The sequence below is a fragment of the Buteo buteo genome, chromosome 22 (genome assembly GCF_964188355.1).
Source record: "Buteo buteo chromosome 22, bButBut1.hap1.1, whole genome shotgun sequence".
Taxonomy (NCBI): Eukaryota; Metazoa; Chordata; class Aves; order Accipitriformes; family Accipitridae; genus Buteo; species Buteo buteo.
In genome coordinates this window covers 13,047,909-13,075,821 of record NC_134192.1, presented here as the reverse complement: position 1 = coordinate 13,075,821, position 27,913 = coordinate 13,047,909, and the positions used below count along the sequence as shown (strand labels likewise).

At 43.9% G+C, this 27,913-nt stretch overlaps 3 protein-coding genes across 6 annotated transcripts; 2 read left to right on the top strand and 1 right to left on the bottom strand.

The window, feature by feature from the left end:
• Positions 1-10,495: 10,495 nt before the first annotated feature.
• Positions 10,496-16,394, bottom strand: BRCC3 (BRCA1/BRCA2-containing complex subunit 3). The gene is made up of 8 exons (XM_075053906.1): positions 16,256-16,394; positions 15,704-15,823; positions 14,972-15,059; positions 14,185-14,273; positions 13,498-13,553; positions 12,778-12,909; positions 12,166-12,209; positions 10,496-11,238 (listed from the first exon to the last, which is right to left on the bottom strand). Exons 1-8 carry the CDS (start codon positions 16,358-16,360, stop codon positions 11,087-11,089), a joined length of 786 nt encoding a protein of 261 aa, XP_074910007.1. The 5' UTR covers positions 16,361-16,394; the 3' UTR covers positions 10,496-11,086.
• Positions 16,395-16,783: 389 nt separating this feature from the next.
• Positions 16,784-27,380, top strand: CMC4 (C-X9-C motif containing 4). 4 transcript variants are annotated; one of them, XM_075054357.1, is made up of 4 exons: positions 16,788-16,839; positions 17,237-17,292; positions 22,445-22,512; positions 25,885-27,380. In XM_075054357.1, exons 3-4 carry the CDS (start codon positions 22,455-22,457, stop codon positions 26,052-26,054), a joined length of 228 nt encoding a protein of 75 aa, XP_074910458.1. In that variant the 5' UTR covers positions 16,788-16,839; positions 17,237-17,292; positions 22,445-22,454; the 3' UTR covers positions 26,055-27,380. The 4 variants fall into 4 exon arrangements, with proteins under 4 accessions (XP_074910460.1, XP_074910458.1, XP_074910457.1 ...); XM_075054356.1 differs by lacking the exons at positions 16,788-16,839; positions 17,237-17,292 and adding exons at positions 21,000-21,213; positions 21,295-21,477; XM_075054359.1 differs by lacking the exon at positions 17,237-17,292 and having other exon boundaries at positions 16,784-16,839.
• MTCP1 (mature T cell proliferation 1) lies at positions 20,605-25,898 on the top strand. The gene is made up of 5 exons (XM_075054355.1): positions 20,605-20,734; positions 20,838-21,008; positions 21,162-21,213; positions 22,445-22,512; positions 25,885-25,898. The coding sequence occupies exons 1-3, from the start codon at positions 20,627-20,629 to the stop codon at positions 21,207-21,209; spliced, it is 327 nt and encodes a 108-aa protein (XP_074910456.1). The 5' UTR covers positions 20,605-20,626; the 3' UTR covers positions 21,210-21,213; positions 22,445-22,512; positions 25,885-25,898.
• Positions 27,381-27,913: the final 533 nt, after the last annotated feature.

Sequence of the window (27,913 nt, the reverse complement as noted above, 5' to 3'; positions counted from 1 at the left end):
TGAGGGACAGGTATCCCTTCAACAAAGATCTTGCGAATTCCCGAAGCAAGTGGACCACCACTGAAGGAGGTATCCAGTATCTGAGGGAATTAGACATGGTGGAGGCAATTTAGAGCAACCTGGGTGACAACCAGGTATCCAAAGACCTGGAAGAAATCCAGTGCACATGGTCCATGTGGTGAAATTTTGTACAAAGTGCACCAATGTCATATGCCAACACCCTGGCAATGAGCTGGACAGACACAGAGGCACCAACCGTGGATGGATTGGCCAGACAACTCCGAGAACTCAGAAAGAATCTTGCTTCCTCCCTACAGACCTGTGTCTCAGCTGTGGAGAAGCTGTACCAACTATTGTCCCAGCAATTAAAGGATAGGTCTTCCTCACCCATATTGACCAACATCTCAGCTATTGTGAGTCAGCCTGTTTCTGTTCAAAGGACAGGGTACCGGTGGCACACACCACGTGCCACCCCTGTGTGACCAGGAGAAGGACACAAGGAAGTGGGATGGTGAGCCTACCTGGAGACTAGAAGCTCGGGTACAAGAACTGCAAGAAAAAACAACAGCCAAAAGGCATCCATCCAGGAAAATTACTGCTCCAGTGCCTGTGTTGCCGAAATCTGGAATAAAACTCCTTAACAGCAATGATAAGTTAAGAAGCAGGCACTTCTTTATTGCAGCGCTGGGCACACAGGGGGTCACTCCACCTAGTGTGTGCACCTGTCTAGTTTAATCATGCAGGTTAAATACACACCTGTTATACATATTCACTAAATTTCTGGGAAAAGTCATACATAATCATCAACTGTCCAATAAATCATTAGCATATGTAAATGTCCCTTTACGCAGGCGTGGTGAAGTCTCTGGTGGTCTTCAGAAGCCCTCTGGTGGTCTTCCATAATCTTCCTCACTTTGTCCGATAGTTGACCTCTCTTATGTGATTCTGCGCAGTATGATTTTCGCCATCATGTATTAGATTTACATAAAAGTACATTCAATGTTAATTCTTGAATTTAACGTTACTAGTGATTGGCCCTCAGTCACACCACCTCATCAATATTCTTATACTAAAACCTTCATTGGTTAATCTTACTTAATTCCACTAACTGGAATCTTGATCAAAGTGGGGTTTCTAAGCAACAGAACTAAGGTCCATAACGATCTCTCTTAGTTTCTTAGGACAGAACACTACAAACTAACAAATCGGTCGAAGTTTCTATAGTTAACTAATTTTAGACAATACTTATTTTCTTATGATTGTATACAGCACATTTTGTATGTTCCTAAGTTTCGATGACTACATTGCGAGCTCCAAACCCCTGTATTCTACAATCTTTACCTTTTGATCAAACCCAGCTTATATAAAATGTTAACTTATCAGAATATTTGTAACATTTCCCCCCTTTGAAAGTTATGAAAATCATTTCAATACTTTCACTATAATTTTACTAATTACAAATTCTGGGATTGTTTGTCCATCTTGCTGTCTTGTAACAGCTTGGATGATTATAGTTTTACGATTGATTTTCTTCTTAAAAAATTTAGACAAATCACACAAATTGTATCCTTTCTTTTTTTTAAAACTAACTTTAGTATCTTCATCTCAATATAGATTGTCACAGCTTGTTTAAGGCAGCTAAAAGCGACACAGATTATAACAATGATAATAACTATCAAAATTATATTTTATAAAAGCTCAGTCAACTATCCAGTCAGAAAAAATCTAAAGTTTTAAAATATTTTATTTAGTTAAGAATTTTCTAACATTTGATTTTAATTCTCTACTGTTTTGAGTTACCTGTTTTATTTTGTCTATCTGATGATTTAGATCATCTGTCACATTTGGTATGTAGATATAACATACATAATTTAAAAGTCCAATGTATCTACATACTCCATGTTTTTTTAATAATAATAACTCTTTCATAAAAAGGTGAATAGATCATATATCATCACTATTTACCCAAACAGTTAACCTTAAACTTTTTACCTGTCCTTTAATACAGTCAATTCCAAGTTAAATTTTTCCATTATTAAAAAAAAGGGCCAAATATAATTTAAAATATTATTATAATTTCTATAAATATATCCCCATCTTAGAGCTTTATCTACTAGATAAAGTTTTTGGATTTTTGGGTTACAAAAGAGTTACAAGTATAAATTTTCATACAGTTCTATTTAAGATGTGTGATTTCTTCTGTTTGTCTTAATTAATCTCCTGGTCAGAAGGGATGCACTATTATGTCTAATTTTAAGGGTCCAGCTGTGGAGACATACTGACAAAGTTCTTAAAAAGAATTTCTTAAAGAAATCATAACACCCTTTTAAAAACATATCTCCAAAGGTACTCAAAATACTCAAAACATAAGACTCTTGATATCTTCTTTCATAAAACATTTTATAATGATTTAATTTTTCTTTCTCTTCTGGTTATAGTCTGATTCTTAATAGAGCCATGGGTAATGTGACTGAGGTTTCCTGACAAATTCTGCTCAACTGTTGCTTAAAGGTATAGTTCTTTTTTTTTTTTTTTTTTTCCTTCTTGCTTGTGGCCTGTATGGGGTGTGATAGTCTCAATCTATAGGTAATACTTTGCTCAACTTGTCTCATAATCTTTGTTATAAAATGAGTGCCATTGTCAGATGACATTCTCACAGGCACTCCAAATTTTGGTATTGTCTCTTTGAGCAAGACTTTAACTACTCTTCTTGCTTTGTTGGTGCAACAAGGGAAAGCCTCAGGTCATCCAATAAAATATCAACTAAAACTAGGATATATCCTTCTTTTCAAGACAATTCTATAAAATCAATTTGCTAATATTCTCTTAAAAAAAAATTCCTTATTTAATAATTCCAAAGATAATCTTATTACTCATTTGGGGAGAATTTTATATATAAATTTTACATCCACTTATAATTGTTTAAACAATCTTTTTCATATTTTACTTTCCGTTCGTCAATATACTTTGTTATGTTCAGCTCAGGCAATTTTTCTTATTATTGTGGGTGGGACTATTATTTGACGACTTATCAGTGTTACAGCCTATCCTGTTTCATTTTGTTAGTCTGTAATTTAGTAATTAATTCTTCATCTTTTTCATTATAATTTGGAGTTTCTTTAGACAATTTTACACTTTTCTCTGAAACTAGTGTTAGGATGTCTTTTTCTGTAGCCTCTTTAGCAACTTTATTAGCCAATCGGTTATCTCTTTCAGGAACAGTCTTACTTAACTGATGTGTTTTACAGTATACTATCGTGACCGTTATTGGTTTTCGGATGGCTTCTAACAATTTCAATATTTGTTCTGCATGTTGAATGGTGGCTCCTTGTGTAGGTAACAGTACTCTTTTTCTTCATATTGTTCCATGTGTATGTATTACTCCAAAAGCACTTTGAGTCTGTCCAAATGTTGACTCATTTTTCTTGACTTAGTTCCAGTGTTCGAGTAAGAGCTATCAATTCAGTCTTTTGGGCAGATATTTGAAGGCAAAGCTCAGGATTCAATTACCTCCTCAGTAGTAGTTATTGCATATCTTGATAAACGGTTTTTTTCATGGATGAAACTGTTTCCATCGGTATATAGTTCCCAATCTGTTTCTTTCAGTGGCACATCTCAGAGATCCGGTTGGCTGGAGTAAACTCCTTCGATTGTCTGCAAGCAGTCATGTTCCAGTTCTCCTTTAACTTGATCAGTTGTTGAAAACACAGCAGGGTTAACAATGGTAGTAGTTTTTAAGTAAACATCACCTTGTTCCAGCAACACCACTTGGTATTTCAGCATTCTATTAGGGGATAACCAATGCCCCCTTTCTATTTTAACACAATAGTTATCATATCGGGAACATACACAGTAATCTTTTGTCTTCAGGTGAACTTCCAAGCTTTCTGGATCAGTAGCACAGTTGCAGCGACAGCTCTCAGACAACCAGGCTATCCCAGACTCACTTTGTCTAATTGTTTCAAGAAGTAGGCCACAGCTCGCCGACTTGGTCCCAGATATTGGACCAGGACACCCAGAGCTATACCTCTTCTTTCATGAGTAAAGAGTTCAAATGTCTTTGTGAGATCTGGCAGGCCTAGGGCTGGCGCCTCCATTAAAGCCTGTTTTAGTTGTTCGAAAGCAGCTTTCCCGGCATCAGTCCAATCTATAAATCCATTGTTTGAGGTTTTGAGCTGCTCGTAAAAAGGTCGGACCAGCAAGTCATAATTTGCATTTCACAGGTGACACCACCCAACCATTCCCAGAAATGTTCACAATTCTTTTAGAGTCAGGTTCAGAGAGATGACAAGTTGTCTCCTTTCTCTCAGTTCCTAATTGTATCTGTCCTTTCAGGATTTCAAAACCCAAATAACTTACTTCTCTCTGGGTTATTTGGGTTTTTTTCTTTTGACACTCGATATCCACTGATACCCAAAAAGTTCAAAAAGTTAATAGTTAACTTTGTGCATTGTTCTTCCATCTCAGCTGCAATTATTAAATCATCCACATATTGCAACAGGATTCCTTGATTATTTTCTTTCTTCCAAGTCTCTAATTCTCATGCCAATTGATTTCCAAAAATGGTAGGGCTGTTCTTAAAGCCTTGAGGCAAGACTGTCCATGTATATTGCATTTTTTCCCAGTCTCAGGATTTTCCCATTCAAAAGCAAAAGCTCTTGACTATCAGGATCCAAGGGAATACAGAAAAAGGTATCTTTTAAGTCTAACACTGTGAACCATTCTTGTTTCTCTGTTAGGGTTGTTAACAAAGTATTAGGATTTGCTACTACCGGATGAATATCTTGTACTATTTGATTTATTGTTCTAAGGTCTTGAACCAGCCTGTAATCTTTTCCATTAGCTTTTTTAACAGGCAAAATTGGGGTATTATATTTGGATTCACATTCTATTAACAATTTGTACTTTAGAAATTTTTGTATTATCGGTACTAACCCTTTCCGACTTTCCAGTTTTAGGGCATATTGTTTAATTCTTACCGGACTCGATCCTGGCTTTAAATCAATTCTCACAGGCTCTGCTCTTTGGGATTTACCAGGAACTTCTCCAGCCCAGATGACTGGAATTACAGCATTATTTACTTTGACTGGTATGATCCTCTGCTTTCGGTGACCATCCTGCAACAACAAAGCCACTGCTTCGATATGTTTAGTTTCTGGAATTAGAATTTTAATTTCACCATTTTTAAATTTAGTTTCTGGTTCCAATTTCTCAAGTAGGTCTCTCCCTAACAGGTGTTTAGGAGAATTTGGCAAATACAGAAACTGATCAGTGACCTATTGCTTTCCTAATTTCATTGTCAAAGGTTTAAAAAAAAGGGTCTAGTCTCTCGTTCACCTGTCGCACCAACAACACTAATTTCTTCAGAACTTAATTCTCCCTCTAAGGTATTTAAAACTGAAAAGGTGACTCTAGTGTCAATTCAAATTCAATTTTCTGTTCTACCAGTTTAGTTGTAACCAGAGGCTCTACTGGGAGACTCCCCTCAGGTCCTCGTCAGATACTTTCACTTGAAAGAAAAAATCTACATATGGCACTTTATTCCATTTACTCTCTTCTACAAAATAACATTAACTGTAATATAGTATTATAGCTTAAAGTTCCATTTGTTGGCCATTTTTCCTGATCTTCCAAAACATACAAGGGCCACCAATGATTACAATATTCAATCATTTGATTTTTATATAAGTCATCATGCAATTCACCCCAATGTGCCAACAAACATCCCAACAGAGATGTTTTGGTATCTTTCCGTCAGTGGATAAATTTCCCATACTCTTACTCTTAAATAATTTGGCTAATGCCATTGTGTTTATATATCAAATACCAAATATCTATTAAATATATATATATAAAATATCAAGTATCAAATGTCAATAATCAAATATCAAATATCAAATACCGAACCAAGTATCAAATGCCAAGTATCAAGTACAAAGTTTCAAATACCAAATGCATGTATTAAATACCAGATATCAAATGAATGCAAATAACAATTGTTGCCAGGTAATGGAGTCCACCTACTTGTCTAGGGCACGGACAAAGCCGACTTCCCTAGGCAAGAGCCATAACCAATATCCCCTGGCAAGATTATTAATCACACTTAAAACTTCCAACCTCAGTTGGAGGCACTACCTTTGAGAACTCTATAGCATATAGGTTCCCTTGTTTCCCACAGTTGTCCAACCCTGCAATAGCTTTCGCTTATGACTTACGGGCAGACGCCTAGGCTTCTACACAAACGGGTACCCTCTCAGCCCCAACTCTGCGAAGCTTTCGCCACACCTTACGGGCAGGCTATCCGAACAAGTTTCAAAGAAGTGCCTTAACCTTTCTCCAGGGAACATTGCGAGGAGCTTTATGAGTCGAGAGTGATGGTTCTCCCCAAGAATCCCTCGGTGCCAGCCGGAGCTCGATCAACACTCGATCTCATCCAATCTCACTCGCAAGGTCCTACCTGGGTTGCCAAAACAGGTGCACACACTAGGTGGAGTGATCCCCTGTGTGCCCAGCGCTGCAATAAAGAAGTGCCTGCTTCTTAACTTCTCATTGCTGTTAAGGAGTTTTATTCTGGATTTCGGCAACACCTGTTGGGCAGAGCAGAAGGGCTGATCTTACTTTTGACCCTGATGAAGGGACTTCTGGTTTGCAGTTACAAAAATCAAGTAATGAATGCTCTGGCCAGGAATAGAGGGGCCCTGCCTTTGGCTAAGTGGAAGAAAGGCACAACTGGGTTTACTGGACTGTATGGATTCAATGGCCTGGCACATCAGCCTCATGACAGTATAAAGCTCTAGTGGACACTGGTGCACAGGGCACTCTAATACCATCAGATTACAAAGGGGCAGGATCCGTATGTAGTTCTGGAGTGACAGGAGCATGCCAGGAGCTCTTTGTGTTGGAGGCTGAGGTAAGCCTAACTGGGAATGAGTAGCGAAAGCATCCTATTGTGACTGGTCCAGAAACTCAATGTATCCTTGGCATAGACTACCTCAGGAGAAGGTACTTCAAGGACCCAAAAGGGTACCATTGGGCTTTTGGTATAGCTGCCTTGAGCATGGAGAAGATTAAGCAACCATCTAGCTTGCCTGGTCTCTCAAAGGATCAGTCTGTGGTGGGGTTGCTGCAGTTTAAAGAGCAGATGCCAACTGCTACCACAATAGTGCACCAGCGACAATATCACACCAATCGAGACTCCCTGGTTCCCATCCATAAGCTGGTTCAGCAATTGGAGAGTCAAGGAGTGATCACTAAGGCTCATTCACCCTTTAACAGTCACACATAGCCAGTGCAAAAATCTAACAGAGAGTGGAGGCTAACATTGGACTATCACAGCCTGAACAAAGCCACACCACCCCTGAGTGCTGCCATACCAGACATGCTAGAACTCCAGTATGAACTGGAGTCAAAGGCAGCCAAGAGGTACACAACAACTAATATCGCTAAGGTGTTTTTCTTGATCCTTTTGGCAGCAGAGCTCAGGCCACAGTTTGCTTTCATAAGGAAGGGTACCCAGAAAGCCTGGAATTGACTGCCCCAGGGCTGGAAACACGGCCCTACTATTTGCCATGGATCACTACAGACTGCACTGGAACAAGGTAAAGTTCCTGAACACCTGCAGTATATTGATGACATCATTCTGTGGGGCAAGGTACCCCTAGGGAGGTCCCATGTATATGCTGACACAGGGTCTGAATCATGTAAGGCTCAATTAACCATTTGGTCTTCGGTGCCAGGTCTACAATACCACTGAAAGCAACTTTATTCATGTTTATTTCAAGCAGTGCCTCACTTTTAAAGTGTGTGTGGTTCTGGACTCAGGGCCTGAATTGGTGGTGGTGCCTCCTTGAAGGCCAGGACAGTCCTTTCCAAAAAGCCGTTTGTACCTGAACCATTGCCTTCTGCCATGCAGCAGACTGCGGTGCTCACGAGGGCTGCAGCTGGAATGGGAGAACCATGGAATAGACAACATGTTCTTGCCAAGAACTTGATGCTACCTCCCCACCTGCTTTTTCTTTAGAAGAATGGTGTGCTCTATTTGAGTCTTGCAGTCCTTTGGATTGAAATTGATTTTAAATTCTTTCAGAAAACTTCTTACTGCAATATTGCTCTCCTCTTCAAGACAATTCCAACTGTAAAAACCTTTTGCAGCCTCTTGTGCTTAGGATTTGGTGGTGGGGGAAAGGTATTTTGGTTTTAAGTTCAACCTTCTTCGCCAGGGATGTAAACAACAGGTGTATTTTTTACATTAGAGCTTCCTATTGGGCTTCTGTTGGACAATTTCTGTTTGGCCAAGCTCTGGGAGGAGGATTTTGCCACTTTTTCTTCCTGTGAAGGACAGCTCTGCTCCCATCTGGGTTTCCTGATGGGATGTGGCTCCTTCTCCCTTATTTTTCAGGGTGGCAAGCTGTGGCTTATCCTGCTCTGCAGAACAGGGATCCACCCAATCACTGCTGAAGACAGACAGATTAAATTGGCAGACAAATGGAGCATAGGTAAACTCCCCAGTCAGGGAACATTTCTTGAGCATGATATGGGTGGTGGTGGGGTTAGAGTGCCCTATGAGGCAGGAGGCCAGGGCCAGGGACTGCCCTGCACTGGTCAGTCAGCTCAGCACAAAGAGGCCAGAGGCACAGAGATGCAATAAACTGTATCTGCTGAACAGCTGAAAAGCACTCACACATTTCAATGCACACACATGCTGCAGCCACCTGATGCAGTACCAGAACCCTACTTACCAGCCCAGCTTTGCTGCCTGGAGAGCCAGGCTGTGGATCAGCACAGAGTAATTAATATCTCATTCTTTTGTCATTGGGATTACCATCCAAACATCACCATTCTAGCCATTCTTTGACTGTGCTCCAAGCAGAGCTCAGCTCTTGCAGGCTGCATCCAAGGGCAAACGCAGGATTTCAGCTTTGTCCTGGAGCTCAGACTACATATGGCAGCATGGCGATGGGAGCCCATCAAGTACTGGGAATCTGAAAGGACACAACTTGTCGCTTGGGGAACAGATAGGGGGTACTTATGGTCAAAACCAAACTAGCCTCTTTCTACTATGGGCTGTCTGTAACCTCAAATGGGAATGGCCCCTAGCCTCCCTAGAGAGGGGTGGCAATTCAGAGATCCTGGTTGGGATCTTGAGAGAAGCAGAACAAAACAAACAACAGAATTGCAGGCCTGGACTGTAGGAGAGAAAGCTCATTTGGCCTTTATCTGGGATGCACTTGGCAGGATGCCCTGGGAGACTGCACTGGAGGGCCATGAGGCCCAGGGCTGCTGGGTGATCTCCAAGGAGCTCTAATCAAGCCTGGGGGCAGTGAGGCACACCCTGCCCCTCAACAAAGATCAAGGTAAGGAGCACTCAAACTGGAAAACAATAACAAATACAACAGAACAAAGACACTGACTGTTCAAAAACTAATTAAAGAAAAATACTGTTCACAGCCTGTAGGGTTTAGGGTTTATTTCCACGGGGCCCGGACGATAGACCACCAACATGATGATTAAAGTCGCCAATTTATTGAGCTTAGCTGATCATTTTTATGAAATTCTCTAAGTTGTTTAGAAACTCTGATTGGTTGCTGCATGCAAGCATTTGGTGTCCACACGCACAAACATAAACGGTGATTGGTTACATCGGTACTGTCCACGCGCACAAACGTAAGATAGTTAGTTATACCCGCTCTGTACACGCGCATAAACACAGGACATAATTGGCCGTATTAATTAGAGCATGCAAGACTTGTCTTAGTCCAATTGGTCGAGATAAGCCCCTGAATTGAGGTTGTTTGTGCCAAGTTCCCTTTATCGTGGAATGTGCACCTGTGTTTTTCTAATTGGGATCTTTCTTTTTCTGTCTTCTTGTTTATTCTGTTCAAGGCCTTCTAAAGGTGTCTGGAACGCTCTTATGACCATGAGCAACTTTTAGGCCCAATAACTAAGTTCCCTATAACTGAACCCTACAACAGCCCTTTTAACAAAAAAAAAAAAAAAAAAAAATAGTGAGCATTTTACTTCAAAGAACTTCTACAGTTTGGGGTTTTGCTAACATCAATGCAGAAAGATTGAAGTCTGACAAAAACAAGCTGGCTAAGGGGCTTCCAGGTCTGACAGCAATTTACAGTTGCTAATCAATATTGACCATTCACTGGAAAGAGAGTGCCTCTTTCTCAGCTATGTTACTTTCATTCTCCCAAAGCAACAGTCAAGCTAATGAGCTGTCAGGAATGTCACAGCCTCCATTGCAGTAATGCAGGCAGCTCATTTTCACCTACTTGAGCGTGTAAGGATTTAGATTAGAATGAGGGAGCTGAAACAGAAGTTTAAACTGTGCTGTTAGCTCCCACTGAGCCAGCAGAAACAGTCCATTTTGTAGGGAACCTCAGTGCTGGACATGCAACAATGTTACATGAAGCAAGAGAATACAGACTGTCCAAAAAATGCAGGCATTGGCACTCTAGCATCCATTTCATTTCTACTCCACACAGCTCTGGCTTTGGAATTCTTTATTTGGTTTAAAGTATGCTGAACACATATCCAATGTCAAAGTTCTTCCAAGTCTCTTCCCAAGCTTCTCTCCCACCTCTTACCGTCCTGGGTAGATAACCAGTAATCCAGAACATTAGTAGATACAAGATCACAGTCAAGTGAAGCTACTAAAAGAACGCAAAGTTGGCAGCATCAGACATGACTGCAGGGACACACTTTTGCCCTCTAACCCTCCTGTTCTAGGCTCTTGGAATACAGGTAAAGCAATAAGACTTCTGTCAAAATATAGGGAAGGGAGAAAAGGCCTAGGTATGTGCCCTCCAGAACTGAAGTCTCTTCAGGTGCTGCCCAACTCTACCACTGAACTAGAATCGCACTGAATCATGCAGCACCTGGAGAGATACCACTGCTTTCCATCAAGCTGGGGCAGATAAGGCCCTTATCCTGTAGAAGTGCTCTTTGCTGCACGAGGCAAGAGAAGAGGCACAGCTAATATCTTCACTATAAGGCAATGTAGGGCCACCCTTCAGCCAGGAGTACATCTTGTAGACTTTTTTTTTCATGTCTCTCTTCTGAAGGGTCTGCATTTCCTCCTTCACTCTAAAGCAGCTAGTTCCTCCAGGAGCTGCTCTTTCTCTTGCTGCAGCTCCTGCACCCGTTGTTTGTTCTGCTCTAGTCTGTCCTCCAGCCACTGAAGGAGTGGACCACTGATGGCAGACATCTGGCTGCAGAGGTTCTTTGTGAACACTGGAAAGAGCAAGAACATATCATGACAGTGCAAACACACAAAAGACTCAGTGTGCTACAATAACCCCAAGGCCAAGAGTGTTACAGACAGACAAGGAAACCCTCCAACATCCTGGCCAAGGCAACCAGACATCCCCAGAATCAGCAGCTTGCTAAACAGGGAAACAAGCTATTTCAATCTGACCTGTAGATATCCAGGGGAGGGATGACAGACCTACAACAGAAATCTGGAAGTCTGCATAAGCCATCATTGAAGCTAATTAATTCCTAAATTCAGAAGCAAAGAATGTCTCATTTATTGAACAGGTAAGAACGGACAATGGGGTACTTATCTTGGAACAGAAGTGGGATTAGGATTCACCCTATCTCACTGGCAAAAGCAAAGATGTCATTCGCATGTAACATTCAGGAAGTGCCAGGAGATGCAAGCATATGTATAACCAGCCAGACACTACTTTAAGACTCACCAAATCCAAAATACCCTTGCTGTTGTAATGGGGAAAAAAAACCCAAACCAACCCAAAGTCTATTGTAATTTTAGCCAACTGTCCAAAGGTCAAAGGATACAACAGCATTCATAAACCCCAGGATTAGGTTATTTTACAGCCCTTGATGTTTTCCTTGAAAGTGTTTAGTTACAAGTCTGTTCCTCCACTAGAATTTATGTAACAAGATAACAGTCTCAGGAAATTCTCTGGGTTACACAGTCTTTGTGATTGGAAATTAATTGTATGGCAAAGAAAAAGACAAAAGGTTGTGCTTTTATAGTTATTTAAAAGTGCCTTTTACAGCAAAGGGAGGACTGTTACACAGCTGTGGTCTTCTGTCACCTGAAGTTAGAGCCAAACCAACCCCTGCTCAAGACTCTACTGTTTTGACGCTGGGAGCAGCATCCTGGATTCTCGCATGCAAAAAAGAAATCCTTACCTGAGCCATTATGAATCTTGGTTACAGAGTCTAGATGGGTGAGGCTAAGAGAATGAACAGAATGCAGGTTAGTGACAAGATAGCAGTGAATTGCATATTAGGCAAACCCAGGCTATAGAACCAGCTACCTACAAGTCACTGACACTGCAGGTACATCTAAACCTCTTCACTTATCCTTGTAAATGTAAGGGCTTGACAACAGAGAGCTTACAGCACAGAAACATCAGTCTGAGCACTAGAGGCAGAAAAAAAAAAATCAACTCTGATATTTAATCTCATTTTTCAGACTTCTCAGCACTCTTACCCTGGTTAAACACTAATTACTGTCACACACAGACACATCACTGAAGTGCCAGCATTAGCTTGCACACACTCTAGCTCTTTTTTGTTGCAGGAAAGGAGCAGTTACGCTTAGCTCTTGTGTGCAAGACTGAGAGAATTTGAACTCCTTAATGTGAAGGTATTCAATCAGTTCTTCTACAAAGGCACATGAGCTGCTAATGCTTCTTATTTTCTATACCCCTGCTAAGGTTATGGTACTTTAAGTACAGCAACAGTAGAACATGTTAGCAAAGACAGACTTGGAGAGGGGTGGAGCCCCAGTGTTGTTACCTGTGAATTCTCCTGTAGGCATCTTGCTCTTCTTGGCAAAGGATCTTGGGCAGCTCTACAGCTGATTCCAGACACACTTTCCCAATGGTTTCATGGGGGACAACATGAATAGGAATTTCAATCCTTTCATATCTAAAAGGGTATCAGATACAATTAACTTCAAAGCAGCAGAGATTTTAAAAAAAAAAAAAAAAAAAAAAGGATTTCTACAAACCTGCAACAGTCTGTCCAATGCATGGCATTGCTGCAGGTTTACTTTTGGGAACACATACCTGAGTTGATAGGCAAATGGAAGCCTTTTATAGCCGCACAATTGTCTTAAATTTTAACAATAAAACGCTAAAGCAACTAGATAGCCAGTACCGACAATATGATGCATAGCATGTGTGTGGTTGGTGGGGACTCTACACCATGCAAATCTGAAGCCTCAACCTCTAGAGTTGAAAGCAAAAGGGTGAGCCTTCTACACAACAGATTATGGCACAAATTCATACCCAGACTACATCAAATCTATCTAGGTGAAATTAGTCAGTCCTAATCTTTAGATTCTCTTCAAGCAGCCTGCATCAGCAGAAGTAAGGTGACCTCATTCAGGCATCTCTATACAATATTTAGTCCTCATGATGAGCCTAGAAACCACTTACTTGAGACAACCCTGAAAGGAGAGACAAGATGAAATACAACCTGATGCTAGACATAATATTCTTCTGCTGTACTCACTCTGAGCTCTTCTGGGCCTGAATGGACTGGAAGCAGGTGTAGAGAATCCTGCCTGTCTATGAGAGACAGCAGAAAGTCAGATTCCAAGAGCAAAAAATCATCTGAAATCACACATTCCTTTAGGAAGTAGAATATGCTTTCAAATAGCATTTTAACAGGTTGCAAAGGCACACACTTTTTGCTTTGATTGGTACGCTAGAACTGTTTACAAGCAGATATTGACAGACCCATTAACTATGAAAGAAATCTTAAACAATAGCTACCTGGAAAACCTAGACAAGACACACCACTGTCCAGCTTATCTCACACTACAGCAGCAGCTCCTAAAGAGGCCAGAGACACAGAGGTGCAATAAACTGTATCTGCTGGACTGAACAGCTGAAGGGCACTCACACATTTCAATGCACACACATGCTGCAGCCATCTGATGCAGTCCCAGAATCCTACTACCAGCCCAGCTCTGCTGGCTGGAGAGGCAAACTGTGGATCAGCACAGAGTAATTAATAAATCATTCTTTTGTCATTGGGATTACAATCCAAACATCATCATTCTAGCCATGCTCTGACTGTGCTCCAAGCAGAGCTCAGCCTTTCTTGCAGGCTGCATCCAAGGATTTCAGCTTTGCCCTGGGGCTGATATTTCTCATGAGTACTTGGAGGATTTATTGCCATTTTTAAGTTACCTACCTTTGTGTTTTTGTCCTCAATGAAGCAGGAAAAGATAAGCCCTACAAAACCTTGGTCCATCATCTGATACATAGCTTGTGTGCGGACGTCTGCAGACAAAGAAATAAGAGAATGAGAACTGCACTGGTCACCTGAAGAAGTGCAAAAAAGATTTGCCACCTTTTGAAGGGTGACCTGGAATGTGGTAACAAATGTCACAAGCTTTATTTAAGTCCTTACTCCAGATGACTAAGTTACAAAAAAAAAAAAAAAAACCAACTTAAAATGTAATTAAATAGCAAATCTTAAAAATACAAGATGAGCTAATAGAACAAGAAATTAGCTTAGCATCAACCTGGTGCCACAGATCACTATATAGCCATAATGTCCAACACATCTAAGATACGTACTTCATTCAAAAAATTTTGGTTTTGCATTAACACTCACATATGTCTAAAATTATCACAGCAGGCCAATGATTCCCACAGCTTTTGTTGCTATTCCCCACATCCTAGGTCCAGTTTTCCGGTCTGGAAGAACAACAGTACTAGTAGTAGCTGGTCTGTGACTAGTGAGTCACATGCAATTTGAGCACCTGGAGCGCACACACACAGGAATGGGGCTATACTGGCAGAGGTTCCAGAAGCCCACCCAGACAATCCTGTCCCACCAGAGGACATCTGAGAACCCAAAATTTGATAGTTGGGATGTGCAGCTCTGAAAATCCAGTAAGTTGAGTAATACCGTAAGTATAATACTGTACCAGCTGTGAGTTTTCATATAGAACCTAGACCAAGACTGCTCTTACCAACATGTGATGGCCAGACAGTAATATGAGGATGAGAGTGATACCAGCCCACAACTCTCATGGGACGTCCTGTCATTTCAGCCAACCTGTGTGCGAGTCAAGGTGCTTTTGAAACGAATAAAGCAAAAGGAAGAAGTTTTTTATACAAGGAAAACCAGCAGATTTTAAGAGAGTTTCTCATCAGTCAACAAAATTCCAGATCCCTTTAGAGGGGTGACAAGATACGCAGCAGGAAGCCAATGGAAGCCTCTTCCCCAGCACCAGCACCAGCAGGATGCTACTGGTGCAGAAGCAAACTGGATTTTGTCTGCTTGTGGCAGTAAGCAACATGGCAGCAAGCTGTCCAAAACAGCATCCTTGAGCATACGTAGGGAAAAGGCTCTCCAGTGCACCATGCTTGGAAACAGAGACTTGCCAACATTTCATCTTCTACTAAGTCTCCCTGCTCAACTGCCACCTTCCCCCGAAAACATACTTCAGTTTTACTTGTGACCAAACACAAAAAAAATTATAAAAAACAGTTATAACACAATTCCACTGCAAACACCGGAACCAACAAAGACTCCAGAGAATGGCAACTGCCAGCACAGTCATCCAAACCAAACAGTTGTAGGAGAGAAGGGGCAGACAACTTCAAGCCAACTACGACAAGTCTAAACCACAGCACATAAAAAGAGGTCTGAGGTAAACCACTTCACTGGCAAGTTTGCTGCTGTCTCTACTAAAGGATATCTCTGCTTCAGTAGAAGCAGCTGAAAGCTGCTCTGGCGAAATTTCCACACGGTCTTTTCTCTTATCGGAGCGGCGCAGGATGATCACAGAGTGGATATGAACAATTCGGCTCGTATCAACCTAATGACAAAGAAAGAAAAATCCCTCATTCCTCTGCTAAAGAGATAACCACCGCAAAGGAAAAGGCTGGCTCCTGTACCTTTAGCAGAGAGAAAAGGTACGCATCCGAATACAGTCAGGTGGTGCAGACGGGAACCTTTCCTGACTCTAAGCTTTGACTTTCACAGCAGCTGGAACTACGAGTCGGCGCTAGCCAGGAGAGGGGAGGCCCAAGGCCCAGTGGCACGGCTCTGCCGGGGAACCGCCACCACACAGCCCCGTGCAACGCTCCCTGCCGCTGTGACAGAGTCCCGCTCGGAGGGTACGAGCCCACGGCCCGCGCTGGCGCAGGCCACGAGCCCCGCCCGGGCAGCACCTCCTCCCGCTGTGTCCCCCGCGCGCCACCCATCTCTCCCTGGGGCAGCCCGGACCAGCGCTGCCCGGTCCCGGTACCTCGCCGATGCAGAGCCCCATGACCTCCTCCTTCTCGGTGCTCAGCGCGTGGTTGAGGCACACCAGAAAGGCGTCAGCCTCCAGGTGCACCGCCTGCACGGCCATCTTGCCGCCTCCCGCCCACCCGTCTTCACTCACCACACCCGGAAGTGGGCGGGGACAAGCCCGCTTCCCCCGCCCGCACTCGGCAGCAGGGCTAATCCCGGTGGGGCTCGCCGGCCCGTCCAGCCAATCGGTGCTGCCAAGGTGCGGTCTGGCTTCCGGAGAGGCCGGGCGGTGCCTCTCGGCGGAAGCGCCGTGTCGCCCACGCGAACGGCGGCCCCGGGGTTCCGCGCTGCAGCCGCTGCCCGCGGCGGGGCGGGGCGGACGGGTCGGGGCGGGGCGGGGAGAGCGGCGGAGCGGAGGGGGACGGGACGGGGCGGCGCGGCCCGACCTGACCCGGCTCGGGGCGGGGCTCCGCTGCGCGCCGGCCATTGGGGCCTGCGAGCAGCCGGGGGGGGGAGGCTGCGGGGTCAGAGGGGAGGGCGGGGGAAGGCTTTGCTCGGTGCACACGGCGCTGGCTGTCACCTGGCGCGGGGCTGCAGGTAGGTCACGGGCGGGTGGCCCGAGGGGCCCGGCCCGGCGCCCCCCGCTCCGCCTGGTGCCGTCTCATGCCGAGGGGCGGCCGCCGAGCCCCACAGGCCCGGCCCGGGTGGGAGGCGGTTGCTATGGAGACGTGCTGCGCCCTCTTCCCGCCGCGGCGGCCTGGCCTCCCCGGCCCTTCCTGCCTCCTCCCGCCGCGGCCGGCCCACCGTCCGCACCGGTCCCACACTCCGTCCCCATCCTGCCTTCCCTGCTCCCCTTGTCCGCACCGCCCCCCACGCCCCCTCGGCCGGCCCTTCACCAGGCCCCGCTTCCGTACCCCTTTCCTCGCCCTCCCCTTCTTTCTCCGGGGCTCCCCCCACACTATATCCATCTCGTTTTGTCTTCCTGTTTCTTTAGATCCTACCAAAGCTAGACCTTCCCTCCCCGAACTGCTGGACAGGCCCGGCCGGTCGGTGAGCATCTGCTACCCCTCAGTAGGTTGGGCAGAGCAGAGAGGAATCACGGATGTGCTTGCTCGGGGCAAGTGCTCCAGGCAGAGTAGAGTCCAAACCCCCAAGAAGAAGTTTTAGAGTGAGTCAAGCTGCTCTTACATCAGCAGACAGCTCATCTGATCCCTGACTTGTTGCAAGATGCAGGCTGGGTTTTTCAGGAAAGCTCAGCTCCTTTTTAGCTCCCCAAAGGCTGCACAGACAGAGGTGTGCAGGCAGCTGCACAGTCTCCACGAAGGCCAAACTGGCCAGCTGTGGTCCAGAAGCTGTGTAGCTGGGTTAGTACAATGCTATGCCCAATTCACTGAGCCTCAGCATTGCTTTTTTCCCTTGGTGCCTAAATGGCAGCTGAACTTTTCTAATAATCTGACCCAGTCCCCTTTTAAAACAGAAGGTAATAAAGGGTGGACTTTGTTCAGCAAGCTGAGCTCCAGCTCTGGGGATGGTCCAAGCAGCAGCTGGAGCAATTTCTTTCACTGTTTTCTTAAAGTATTCTAATGTACCTGATTTAAAAGCAAATAAATTGTCTTCACCACAAGATGCAGTCCTCCTCCTGGCCATTTTCACATTTATTCATTTATTGTATGGCTCAGAAATCCACCCAGGTCCCAGAACAGCATTAAACTTCTAAGGCCTGATGCTCAGATGGACAGAATACTTGCAAGTCTTGTTCCTGTCCATGGGGATTGGGCTTTAAATCTCCCCCAATCAATACCTTAAACAGCTCAGACTTCTGCAACTATGTTGATGGGAACATTAAAATCTGTGTCAAAGGATGACGCTGCAATCCTGCAAATTTAAGCTGATTGGTTTTTTGTTGGATGTGGTGGGGGGTTTAGTGGATTATGAAGCAAGCAATATAAGAAATCGGTTTTACAACTTGTTTTAAATATAAGTAAGCTTACTTCTCCTTTCACCTATGTCTTCGTCAGACTTTTTTATTGCTTTCTGATAAAATGTGCAAAAATAGGAGTTGTATATGTTTTTCCCTTCTTAAAGTTTCAGGTGCAAATGTCTAAACGTGTGCTTTTTCAAATCTCCTGTTTCTTTTATATGTTTGAGTACTAAAGACAGACCTGTCTTACTTTAAACCCAGTTGATGGTTTTGCCTGACCTCAAGATTTTATTTGTGGCACTAACTGGGCACCTTCATAACAGTCTTAGAGACTGTTTAAAAGAGAGGCCAGACTGCGCCTTTGAACTTTGGCAACTGAACTCAGAGCTATGGAGTTCCGAGGAAGTTTGGGACAAATTAGTGGGGCAAAGGGTGAAAACACATTAACTGCTGCCCATTCTGCACAGCGTCCTCTGCATGAGACCTTGTTCTGTCGGTCTTGTATCTATCATTACTGCCATGTTCGTACACAATAAATACAAACATATGTGTTGTGCTTTAGTCCTCCTACCTGTAGTTCAGTAAGACTGAACCAGGTTAGTATTTGGATAGGAGACCTTCCAGGAGAGTTTACTTGCTGTAGGAAATAATGTTCACTTACTGAGTAATATTTTTCCATTACTGAAGTCAGTTGTGAGTCTTCTGGTTCCAAGGATGATGAGCTCTAGAAATTCCAGCTTTGTATGCAATAAAAGCAAGTTCTTGAGCATTTTTGGTCATGATGGAGCTTTTGGCAGTTTACTGCAGAGTAAGAGAGTATCCTGGCCGAATTCCAACCTGGGTGATTACATTCAGCTGACTGAAAATGAGCAGTGGCAATTGCTACATTTCACTGTTGGGCAAAGTGATTTCCACACATGGGGTTAAATTTGTAAAGTGACTTAGGGTAAAGCAGAATGAAAAAGACTTACAGAAATTTCCCTTTAACCCTCATAGTTTATTCTTGAAGGCCTTGTGAGACTTGTCAGTCTGCTGTCACGTTCCTCTAAATGTCAGTGATCCAGATGTTGGAGCATTGCTTGAAATGGCTGTACCACATCACAGGATGGTCTTCAGAAAAGTGGTGCTTTTTATAATGCACAAACACGTTCCCACACATAAGCAAGGAAACAAACAGAATGGGAGAAAAAGAAATAATAAAAGAATATTCAAAGTTTTCTTTGTTGGAAATTAAAATACTGTGACAGTGCTGTTCAGGCTGATCTGTGGTTGGTGTTTTGTTTCAAAAAGGCTAAGTGATCCTTTGATTCAAAAAGGTAGAGAAGCACTGATGTAAGATATAGAAGGCAACATGGAAGTGTATTTCCTGTTATATATGTACCCCAATGTATAACAATTTTTTTTTCTCCCTGACTTTCCCTACTTTATTTTGTACCCAGATTTTCTTGCTCCTGTCTGAAATATGCCTTATAACTTTACAAGTTTTCAGAAGACCACTGTGTTTCACTGGGATAGGAATATTGCATCTGCTTCATAGCAGGAGGATGTTATATGTATTACAGCTTAATTCTGTTCTACTTTAAACCTAGATAAAGAATGAAGACTGTCTGTACCATTTTGATTACCTCTTCTAGGGTTCAAAGAGAGAATCATTTCCCCTGACCTTCATTTGCTAATGACTCAGCTTGATCTAACTGGTATACAGATAAACTTGCTGTTAAACAAAAAATCCGGTAGGAAGAACCACCTCAATGTCCAAAATTCCTTTGCCCCTGCTGGTATCGGTGGCTCTCTGTAACCATCTAAAAGCTGAACTACGCAAAGTCACGAGAGCTATTCACAAGAAGCTTTATATGAATGGACAATGCTGCCGTCCTCTTGAGAGATGAGACGAAGGACCCTTCACAATGACAGCTCTGCAAGTTCCAAATATGAGAGTCGTGCATACGGAGTTTCATGCTTTGTCTCCAGTGTGATCTTCGTTCTTGTTAAGCTAATTCCACCTGTTGTCACAAGTTTTCCTTTTGGGATTTAGACCATCATTAGCCACGGAACTCCTGTGTAAATCATTTTTTTTATTTTTCTGTTTTTCCCTATTTTACACAAAGACTGTTAATAGGACTGTTAGTGGAATAAGCAAAGCCAATATTCACAGGGTTTAACTTTGTACCAATAGCACCTTTTGCCCCAGAATGCCTTACAAACGCCATACAGCACGCATGTCCCAACGTACAACTTGTCATGAAACTTCTGTTCACTTAGGCACCACCTTAGTTTCCCAAGCTGACTTTTAGGGACGTTTCAGCACATAGCATCTCATACAGTAAGTCAGACGCCACCCAGAGGTGCCTTTCAGGTCTGAGAGCTTTCTCCGTGAATGTATTCAGAGCTAAAGAGACCATGCATGCATCCTGCGGGTTGATGCCGTCCACCTAACGGGAGCATCCTGAAGTGACTGAGGGAATGGCAGAAGGAGGGCACGCTGGCGCTCCTCCTGTCCGACTGTGGGTGCGACGCGTAGGTGTTTACTGCGATGAGCACCGCAAAACGTGGCTTGTGGCTGCGGAAGAGGCAAGTGTCCTTTGAGCTTCCCAGTGATTCTAGCTTTGCTATTGCAGGTGCCTCTACTGCATTGCCAGTAACTGCCTGCTTTTTTTTTGTTACTTTCCCCCAGGAGGAAGGTATGCTGAGGGCTCGGATCCAAAGAGTTCAGGTTCCCCTGGGTGAGGCGCTGCGACCCAGCCAGCTCCCCCCATCTCGGCTGCCTCATATGTGGCAGCTGTCCCAGGGTGAGCAGTACAGGGATAGTAACTCTCGCGTTTGGGAGATAGAGCACCATCTCATGGTAAGGATGGTGGCAACAATAGACCATAGTCATGCCTGTTTGTGAAGTCATTTGAGATCCTTGAGGGACGGCAAAGGACTGTTATTTTGTTGAAGTCCATTAGCTCAGCCACAGTAACTGTAGACGTATTGAACTTTTCCTTGTTGCTTACAGCTTGGTGGTGTTGAAGAGCTGCTGCTTAAACTCGTGCCTGGTGATTAATCTGGTATGTGTAGACATTACCCCTGATTTGTACTGTGCTCTGTTTATTTCCAGTCATTCTTTAATACAAATTTTTGTCTTTCAGGAGCAGTGGCTCTAGGAAGATGTCGTTGTATATTTTGTACAATAAATGATTCTCTCTCCACTGAAATGCAGCCACCTCTGAGGTGGAAGCAGTTAAACTTCACACAGCAACATCATACGAGAGTTTAGGACAGGCAGTGAAGAGGAGTATTGTGTCCAAGTGAAACATCAGGGGGAGTTCTAGGTAGGCAGAATGTAATTGCCCCAAGTGGAGTTTGGCCAGGATGCTGGAAATAATGCCCTAGTGGTATTGAAAAGTGCTCTGGGCAGCTGAATTATCAGAAATTTGAAAGGCAGCACCTCCCTAGCTCTGGGCAGGGGCAGGAGCTGAGCTGTGGCTATGAGGGAGTTGAAGTCCCACCACCACTTTCGGTAACAGCGGTGCTGTCCTGTAGAGGTCTCCCATCCAACTACTAGTACCATTCGGTTTTGCTTATCTTTTGATCTCTCATGGAAGATCACAGTTACAGTTGTCACAGCTGCAGAAAGTCAAACTGAGTGTCTGAAATCCTGCTTTCTAGGGATTTGAACAAGTTGGAGCTGTCCTCCAGTCTGTTGGGGTTTTGGTGGGGTTTTTTCGGAGGGTGGGGGTTTCCAAGAGACTTTCTCCTGGCACAAAAAAAAAAAAAAAAAAGCCCTCCTTGTTGTCTTTATGGGACATACACAACTAAGTTGGTTTGTTTTGTTTTTTTTAAATGCCTCCTCCAGCTGCAGTTATATGACTAACACCAAATCCTTGGTTGTGTAGAACTCACAGAGAGGGCTTTTACACAAATACATATTTTAGTATAAGGTCTAGAGACACAGAGCTGCTAAGAATTAGTCAGCCATGTTAATTTGAATCTTTGTTGGAATCTTTGTGCATCCAAGTGGAAAAGGACACATTTTGACCAGAGAAAAGAAAAAGGCCTTCAAGCATAGCAACATAAAACTTCCCATATCCATTGTCCACATTATCATCCTTTAGTCAGACACAGAGAATTCTTGTGTATGTTGGCAGCCATCTGCAAGCAGCAATAGATGTCTTCTGAACTGTCTGTGACAGAGAGAAATTGGGAGCTCTTTAAAGCCTTGGCTTTAAGACAGTGTCTTGCCCCCCAGACCCCTGAAAAGCATGTTGTTTCTACAGTAACATTTTCCTATCATTTTAGTTCTCTGAACATGTCCCAGAAGGATCCCTGCCAGAAACAAGCCTGTGAAATACAGAAATGCTTGCAAGGTACCAAGTGTCATTTTGTCTTTTTGGTGTCTTGATTTTTGCTGGAACTTAATTCTTTTAACTTAACCCCGTTCTCCTTTACCTTGAGATGGAAGAAAGCAAGCACATTAGCATCACCTGGTTGCAAAGCAAACAAAATTATAATGTCTGGGTTTAATAGATTTCCCTTGTGCTTGCTTGTAAGTAATGAGACACCATTAGTACAAAACAGAGCATTTGTAACAGTAATGTGCTTATTTCAGAGTGTTCTCCATGCTGGTAGTGAGATCCCATGTGTAGTCTTGGGACTCAGCTGTAGGCAGGGAGAGCTAGACATTATAATAAGCTCTCATACAGAGTGGGTAGTGAGGTAGTGGGTGGATTGTATGAGAAGGCTGCAGAGCTTCTAGCTCCAGGGGTGTTTTAAGAGCAGGTCAGACAGATGTCTCTCAGGAATGGGTTAGGTATATGTGACCTGGCCTCAAGGTATGAGATTGTGTCCCTCTGGAGACCTTTAACAGCTGTTTTGTATTAGTTTAGCTAAATATTTGTAGGGGAAAGGGAGATTATGTGATAATGTGTTTTGGGAGCCTGAGTTGGGGAGAGTAGACTTGGTACTTGCAGAGGACAGTATTTTTAAAAATTTTGGTTGCTTCTTGGGAAAGGATTTGCCTTATGGAATGACGAAGAGAAAACATTCCTCTGTGCCAAGGCAGCTTAGCCATATGGGAAAGAGTTTTTCCTAACTCACCTGGTGGAGCCCTTAGCCAGCATGCTCTGAGCTTTACATGAGAATAACTCATGGTGTTAGCCCAGGGATGACAAGGCAGGAGGCTAGCGATGCTGCAGCTAAAATTAGCCATGCCAGTTCCACAGCAACTCATTTCTGCTTTTATTTACAGACTACAGGCAGGTTAGCTAAAATATAGCAGGGAGGAAGGAGGGTGTCCTGCTGGGGAGGTAGAGGGATGGCTTTGCAGGCTGCAGCAAACATAGCAATTGCAATCTGTATGGGTAACACAACAGTCCCAGTGGCTGGGGAGGAGCACAGGAGGAAAAGCATCTGGGAAAAAGGGAAAAGCAATAGTCAGTTATTGGTAGATGTCTGTCTCTCCCAGGACTGTATTTTGGAAGCTGTGTTAAGCTCAAAGCAAGGGCTCAAACAACTCCCTCTACATGTCCCCAGTATTTGTCTAGATACTACTTTGTACTGTCTTCATGGTTTGGAGTGTTCTCCTATGAACGGCTGGCTGCCTTCTCTCCCCACAGTAACTGCACTTAAAAGCTAATGTTTGACCTTGTTTTGGTCCTGTCTGTGACAATGTTCTTTTTATAACATTCAATAACATTCATGGAGGTTGTTCTGAGTGGTTTACCTGTGTAGGTTTGTGTACAGATTTGATCTGAATGGTTAAGTGTTAGCAAAGAAGCTCCTTGAGTTTGTTATGTGCAGACTCCACTGTCCACAGCTTCTCTAGTTATCATTTTGGAGTGCTGCTGTTGTTCACATATTACCATGCTGTGGAGTTGTCCGAGTTGCACAGATGAAGCAGCTATGTCAACAGCAAAACAATTTTTCCCTGTAAGAATTAATGCAATAGAGGATGCATACAGAGCCTTAACTGACAAATACTCAGAGGTGGTGTATACAGTGTGGAGGACGAAGGGCGGAAGCAGGACCTTTGGGAGATGCTGGCTTTTCAAAGGCTGGTTTTGGAGTGGGTCATTGTTCCAAAAGATCTTGCCTGCTTCCTCTGTGAGACTGAATGTCCATTGTAAATCTCTTTTGTGTTTTGCTATCCATTGTATGACTAACCCTTGTGCTTTTCAGGAATGCATCCCTGACAGATAGCAGGGTGTGCCTGTATGTAGCTGTAGTTTTGGAAACAAACCTGCACAGGCAGAGGAACAGTTAGGAGAGCCTTGAAGCATTCATCATTGGCGGGTTATAGCAGAGAGAGATGAGCTCTCCTCTCCAAGGGCCTGCCATGCCTCCTAGGCTGCCAGCTTGCACAAAGCAGTAACATCACCATAATCTTTTTCTCAGGGGTGATCTCTGTGCTTGTGTTACAGGTCACTCACCAAGCCAGTTAGGGAATTCATAGCCCAGCAATCAGAGCAGGCTGGCTTGCTTGTTAACCAGAAGGCATTCACTGCTGCTTTCTGGGCTCTCCAGTGGTTGCTGTGTGTGTCTCACGTTGGGTTGCTCTTGCTTCTTTTAGTCTTTTAAAAATCAGGGCCGGGGGGCGGGGGGGGATGAGTGCAGCTGTAGTGGTTGCATAGCTCATCCAAGGCAGAGCGGGTAGCTCTGCACACCCTGCACTTCTTTGCAGACAGGCAGGTAGTTATTTATTCAAGCCACAGATTCAGCCTGCTCATATACCCACAGAGCTTCTCTCCAAGAGCCTGGTGGCCAGCCCTGCAAAGCATTGTGGGCTTTGCCACCTCAGCCGACAGTGTCAGCCAGCGAAGCACTAGGGCAGAAAGGATGCTGGACAAATCACCTGTGTCCTGCAGTGCCTGAAACTGCCAGTGCAGTGAAATCTCTCTGAGGCTGAAACAAAGACAATATGGAGAAAGTAGTGGTGGGCGTAGCTGTGCCATCCACCAAGACATGAGCCGAGTCATCCCAGGTCAGACTAGGAGCTTGTTTAGCCCTGTTTCCCAGCTCTGGCAGTGTCCAAGTGAAGAATCCTAGGAAGGAAGGTGAGAGGAGGTCAAGTAAGGGACCTCCTGAGCTAGAGCTGGGACTTTTGTGTGGAAGGTGTTCATGTCACTAGCTCTGTGCAGTTGGCTTCAGTAGCTGGCGTCTGGCTAAGCATTCCTGCTAGCATGCTGCCTGCTTCGGTTACGCTGCAAAGCTACAGCCTGCCCACAACAGGCCACCGGTAGGAGGTTGGCTGTCATGCTCCTCGTCCCCTCCTTTTACAAATGCTGCAGTGCTGAAGGGTGCACATGTCCCTGTTTATACCAGGTCATCCTTGGATGCTTTTATATTTACACTCAGCTGTAAACCTTATAGTGACATGGCAGCTGAGTTGAAGACCATGAATGACAAGATCCAGCTTAAAAGCACACAGGCTAGAGAAAGTAAGGATTGAAGGGCAGCAGTAAGGGAAACCTTATTCTTACTGTAGTGAGATGTGATAGCTACAAAACTGTGGGACTGAAGATGCTCCCATCCACAACAGCAAGGCTGCCTTTGCATGGCTTTAAATAGCTGAAACTAAAGAGATTGTTGTAGAGCAGAAAAAGTGATTAAATGCTTGTAAGCAGCTCTTGCTTTTCAGAGAAACATGCTGCCAGCAGCTGAAGGGCTGGGCTAGATGTGTCCTCTCCAGGGACAAAACCTGTTCCCCTCTGCAGACTTAGTGTCTCCTTCTTATTTTCCAGTGAACAACTACATGGAGTCTAAGTGTGAAACCGTGCTTCAGGAAATGTGGAAGTGCTGTGCCCAGTACCCCAAGGGCAGATCCGTCTGTTGTTCGGGGTTTGAGAAAGAAGAAAGGGAGAGAGAAAAGTTTAAGGCGACTTCAGAAGAAATTCCCCCACCACCTCAGTAACGCAATGCAGCTCCAGCAGGTGCCAGAGCATGGACTCACCTGCAGAGCTGATCTGTGTTTTTTCAAGCCTTCTTTAGACTTTCAGGAAAGCCAGATCGCTCCTAGAACACACTACCTGGCACACCAAAAAGTATAATGCAGTACCAACAGATGGCCTGGTTAACAGACTTTATTTTCTGTACCAAAATATCATCTACATTGTCTCTGCATCGCACCTGTGTGTGTGAAAAGTCAACTTGATGTTTTTAGAATGCTTACCTTACTATAATCCATCCTTGCTCTCAAAATGGAGAACTGGAACCAAGTTATTCTGGCTTCTGGGGCGAGAGGTACAGGAAATGAGCTCAGAAGAGTGAGTGAGTTTAAGCGTGACACATGAAACAAGCCCATCTTGAAACAGCAAAGGTATTGCTGCCATCATGCAGTAGTTCCAGACAACATTTGCCTGTCCAGTGGTTCAAACTCAAGAATGGGAATCAGGTCTGGGGATTGTTCCTAGGTCTTGCATAGATCACGAGTGACTACAAGTCACTTTGCCTAAGTGCCTCACTTTCCCACTGGACAGACTTTTGGTTACTTTATATTTGAATTGCCTACACGCTGCTATTTGCATGACAGAGATGTTAGGAACATTATTTCAGGGATCGCTACAGGAATAGGATTTTTTTTAAAAAAGCAATATTCATTTGAAAGATTAGACTGTTGATATAAAATTTATGAATTTATGTATAATTGAACACCTTTAAGCAATATGTTATGAACCCAGCGTAGTTCAACCCGCTGGTACCCAGAGGCCTGTCACAAAGCCCTGGGCTAGATCCAAGAACTGATTTAGGTGCTGCTTACTGAACAAGCAGTTGTAGGCACTTGCTTTCAACACAGCATTCCAGACTCACTCACAAGCTGGCTGTGTCTGGACCCCAGGGAGAGATGGCTTTTCAGAAGCTCCCACCTGTGCAGCAGAATTTCCTGTGACCTGTAGGAAGAGCTCGGTAGACAGGTTCCTGCATTGCTCTTCAGAGCTGCCTAAGTCTCTCTGTCCCCTGTAGCTGGAGTCCAGCACCTCAGTGGGTGCCAAGTCCATTACACAGCCTAGGCACCTAAATATCAGACTTCAAACCCCCTAGGCCCCTAACTCTGTCATTAGATCTAGCCGTAAAGGACTTTTGTGCTGTGATAAAGTACAACTTACTTATGAAATAAGCTTCTATAAACAGACCACTGTAGTCTAGGCACAATAGTTTGAGTGTATTGAAGCCTAGAAGAGAAAACCATCTGTATTCACTACTCTGAAATACCATGATACAAAATAAATGACTGGAACAACTTGTAGTCTCAGTTTGGTTGTTTATTGAGAATACAACATAGCTGCAAGCTGCACAGCTTGGCTTCTATTCACAATCCAGAGCTACATGTGGTATCATCATGTTTAAATAGAAGCTGCTTGATATTTTTATAACTGGGGCTCAAGATCAGAATAATTCAGGGCTAGCCTTCCCCTCCCAACGTCCTCCCCCCCCAAAAAAACCCTTAAGACAAAATTGGGGTTTTAGTATTCTTGAAAAGTAGGGGACAGTGATTACAATGTTGTGAAGCAGCTCAAACACTTGACAAGTAGCTCATTTTTCCCTTTTGCCCTATCTGAGCAGGAACAGTGGAAAGTCACTAACAGATGATAAAAAATAAATACTTAGTCTTCTGTTGTGTCTAGTAACAAGAAAAGCCTCATCTCCATGCCCACATCTACTTGGGTGGAGCAAACTTGCTCAGCAGGGAGACTCTGAAGCCAGGCTGGCAGCAGAATCACCTCCTGCCCCAGAAGCATCCCACCTACTGGGAACATGGGTGACTGGTGCCAG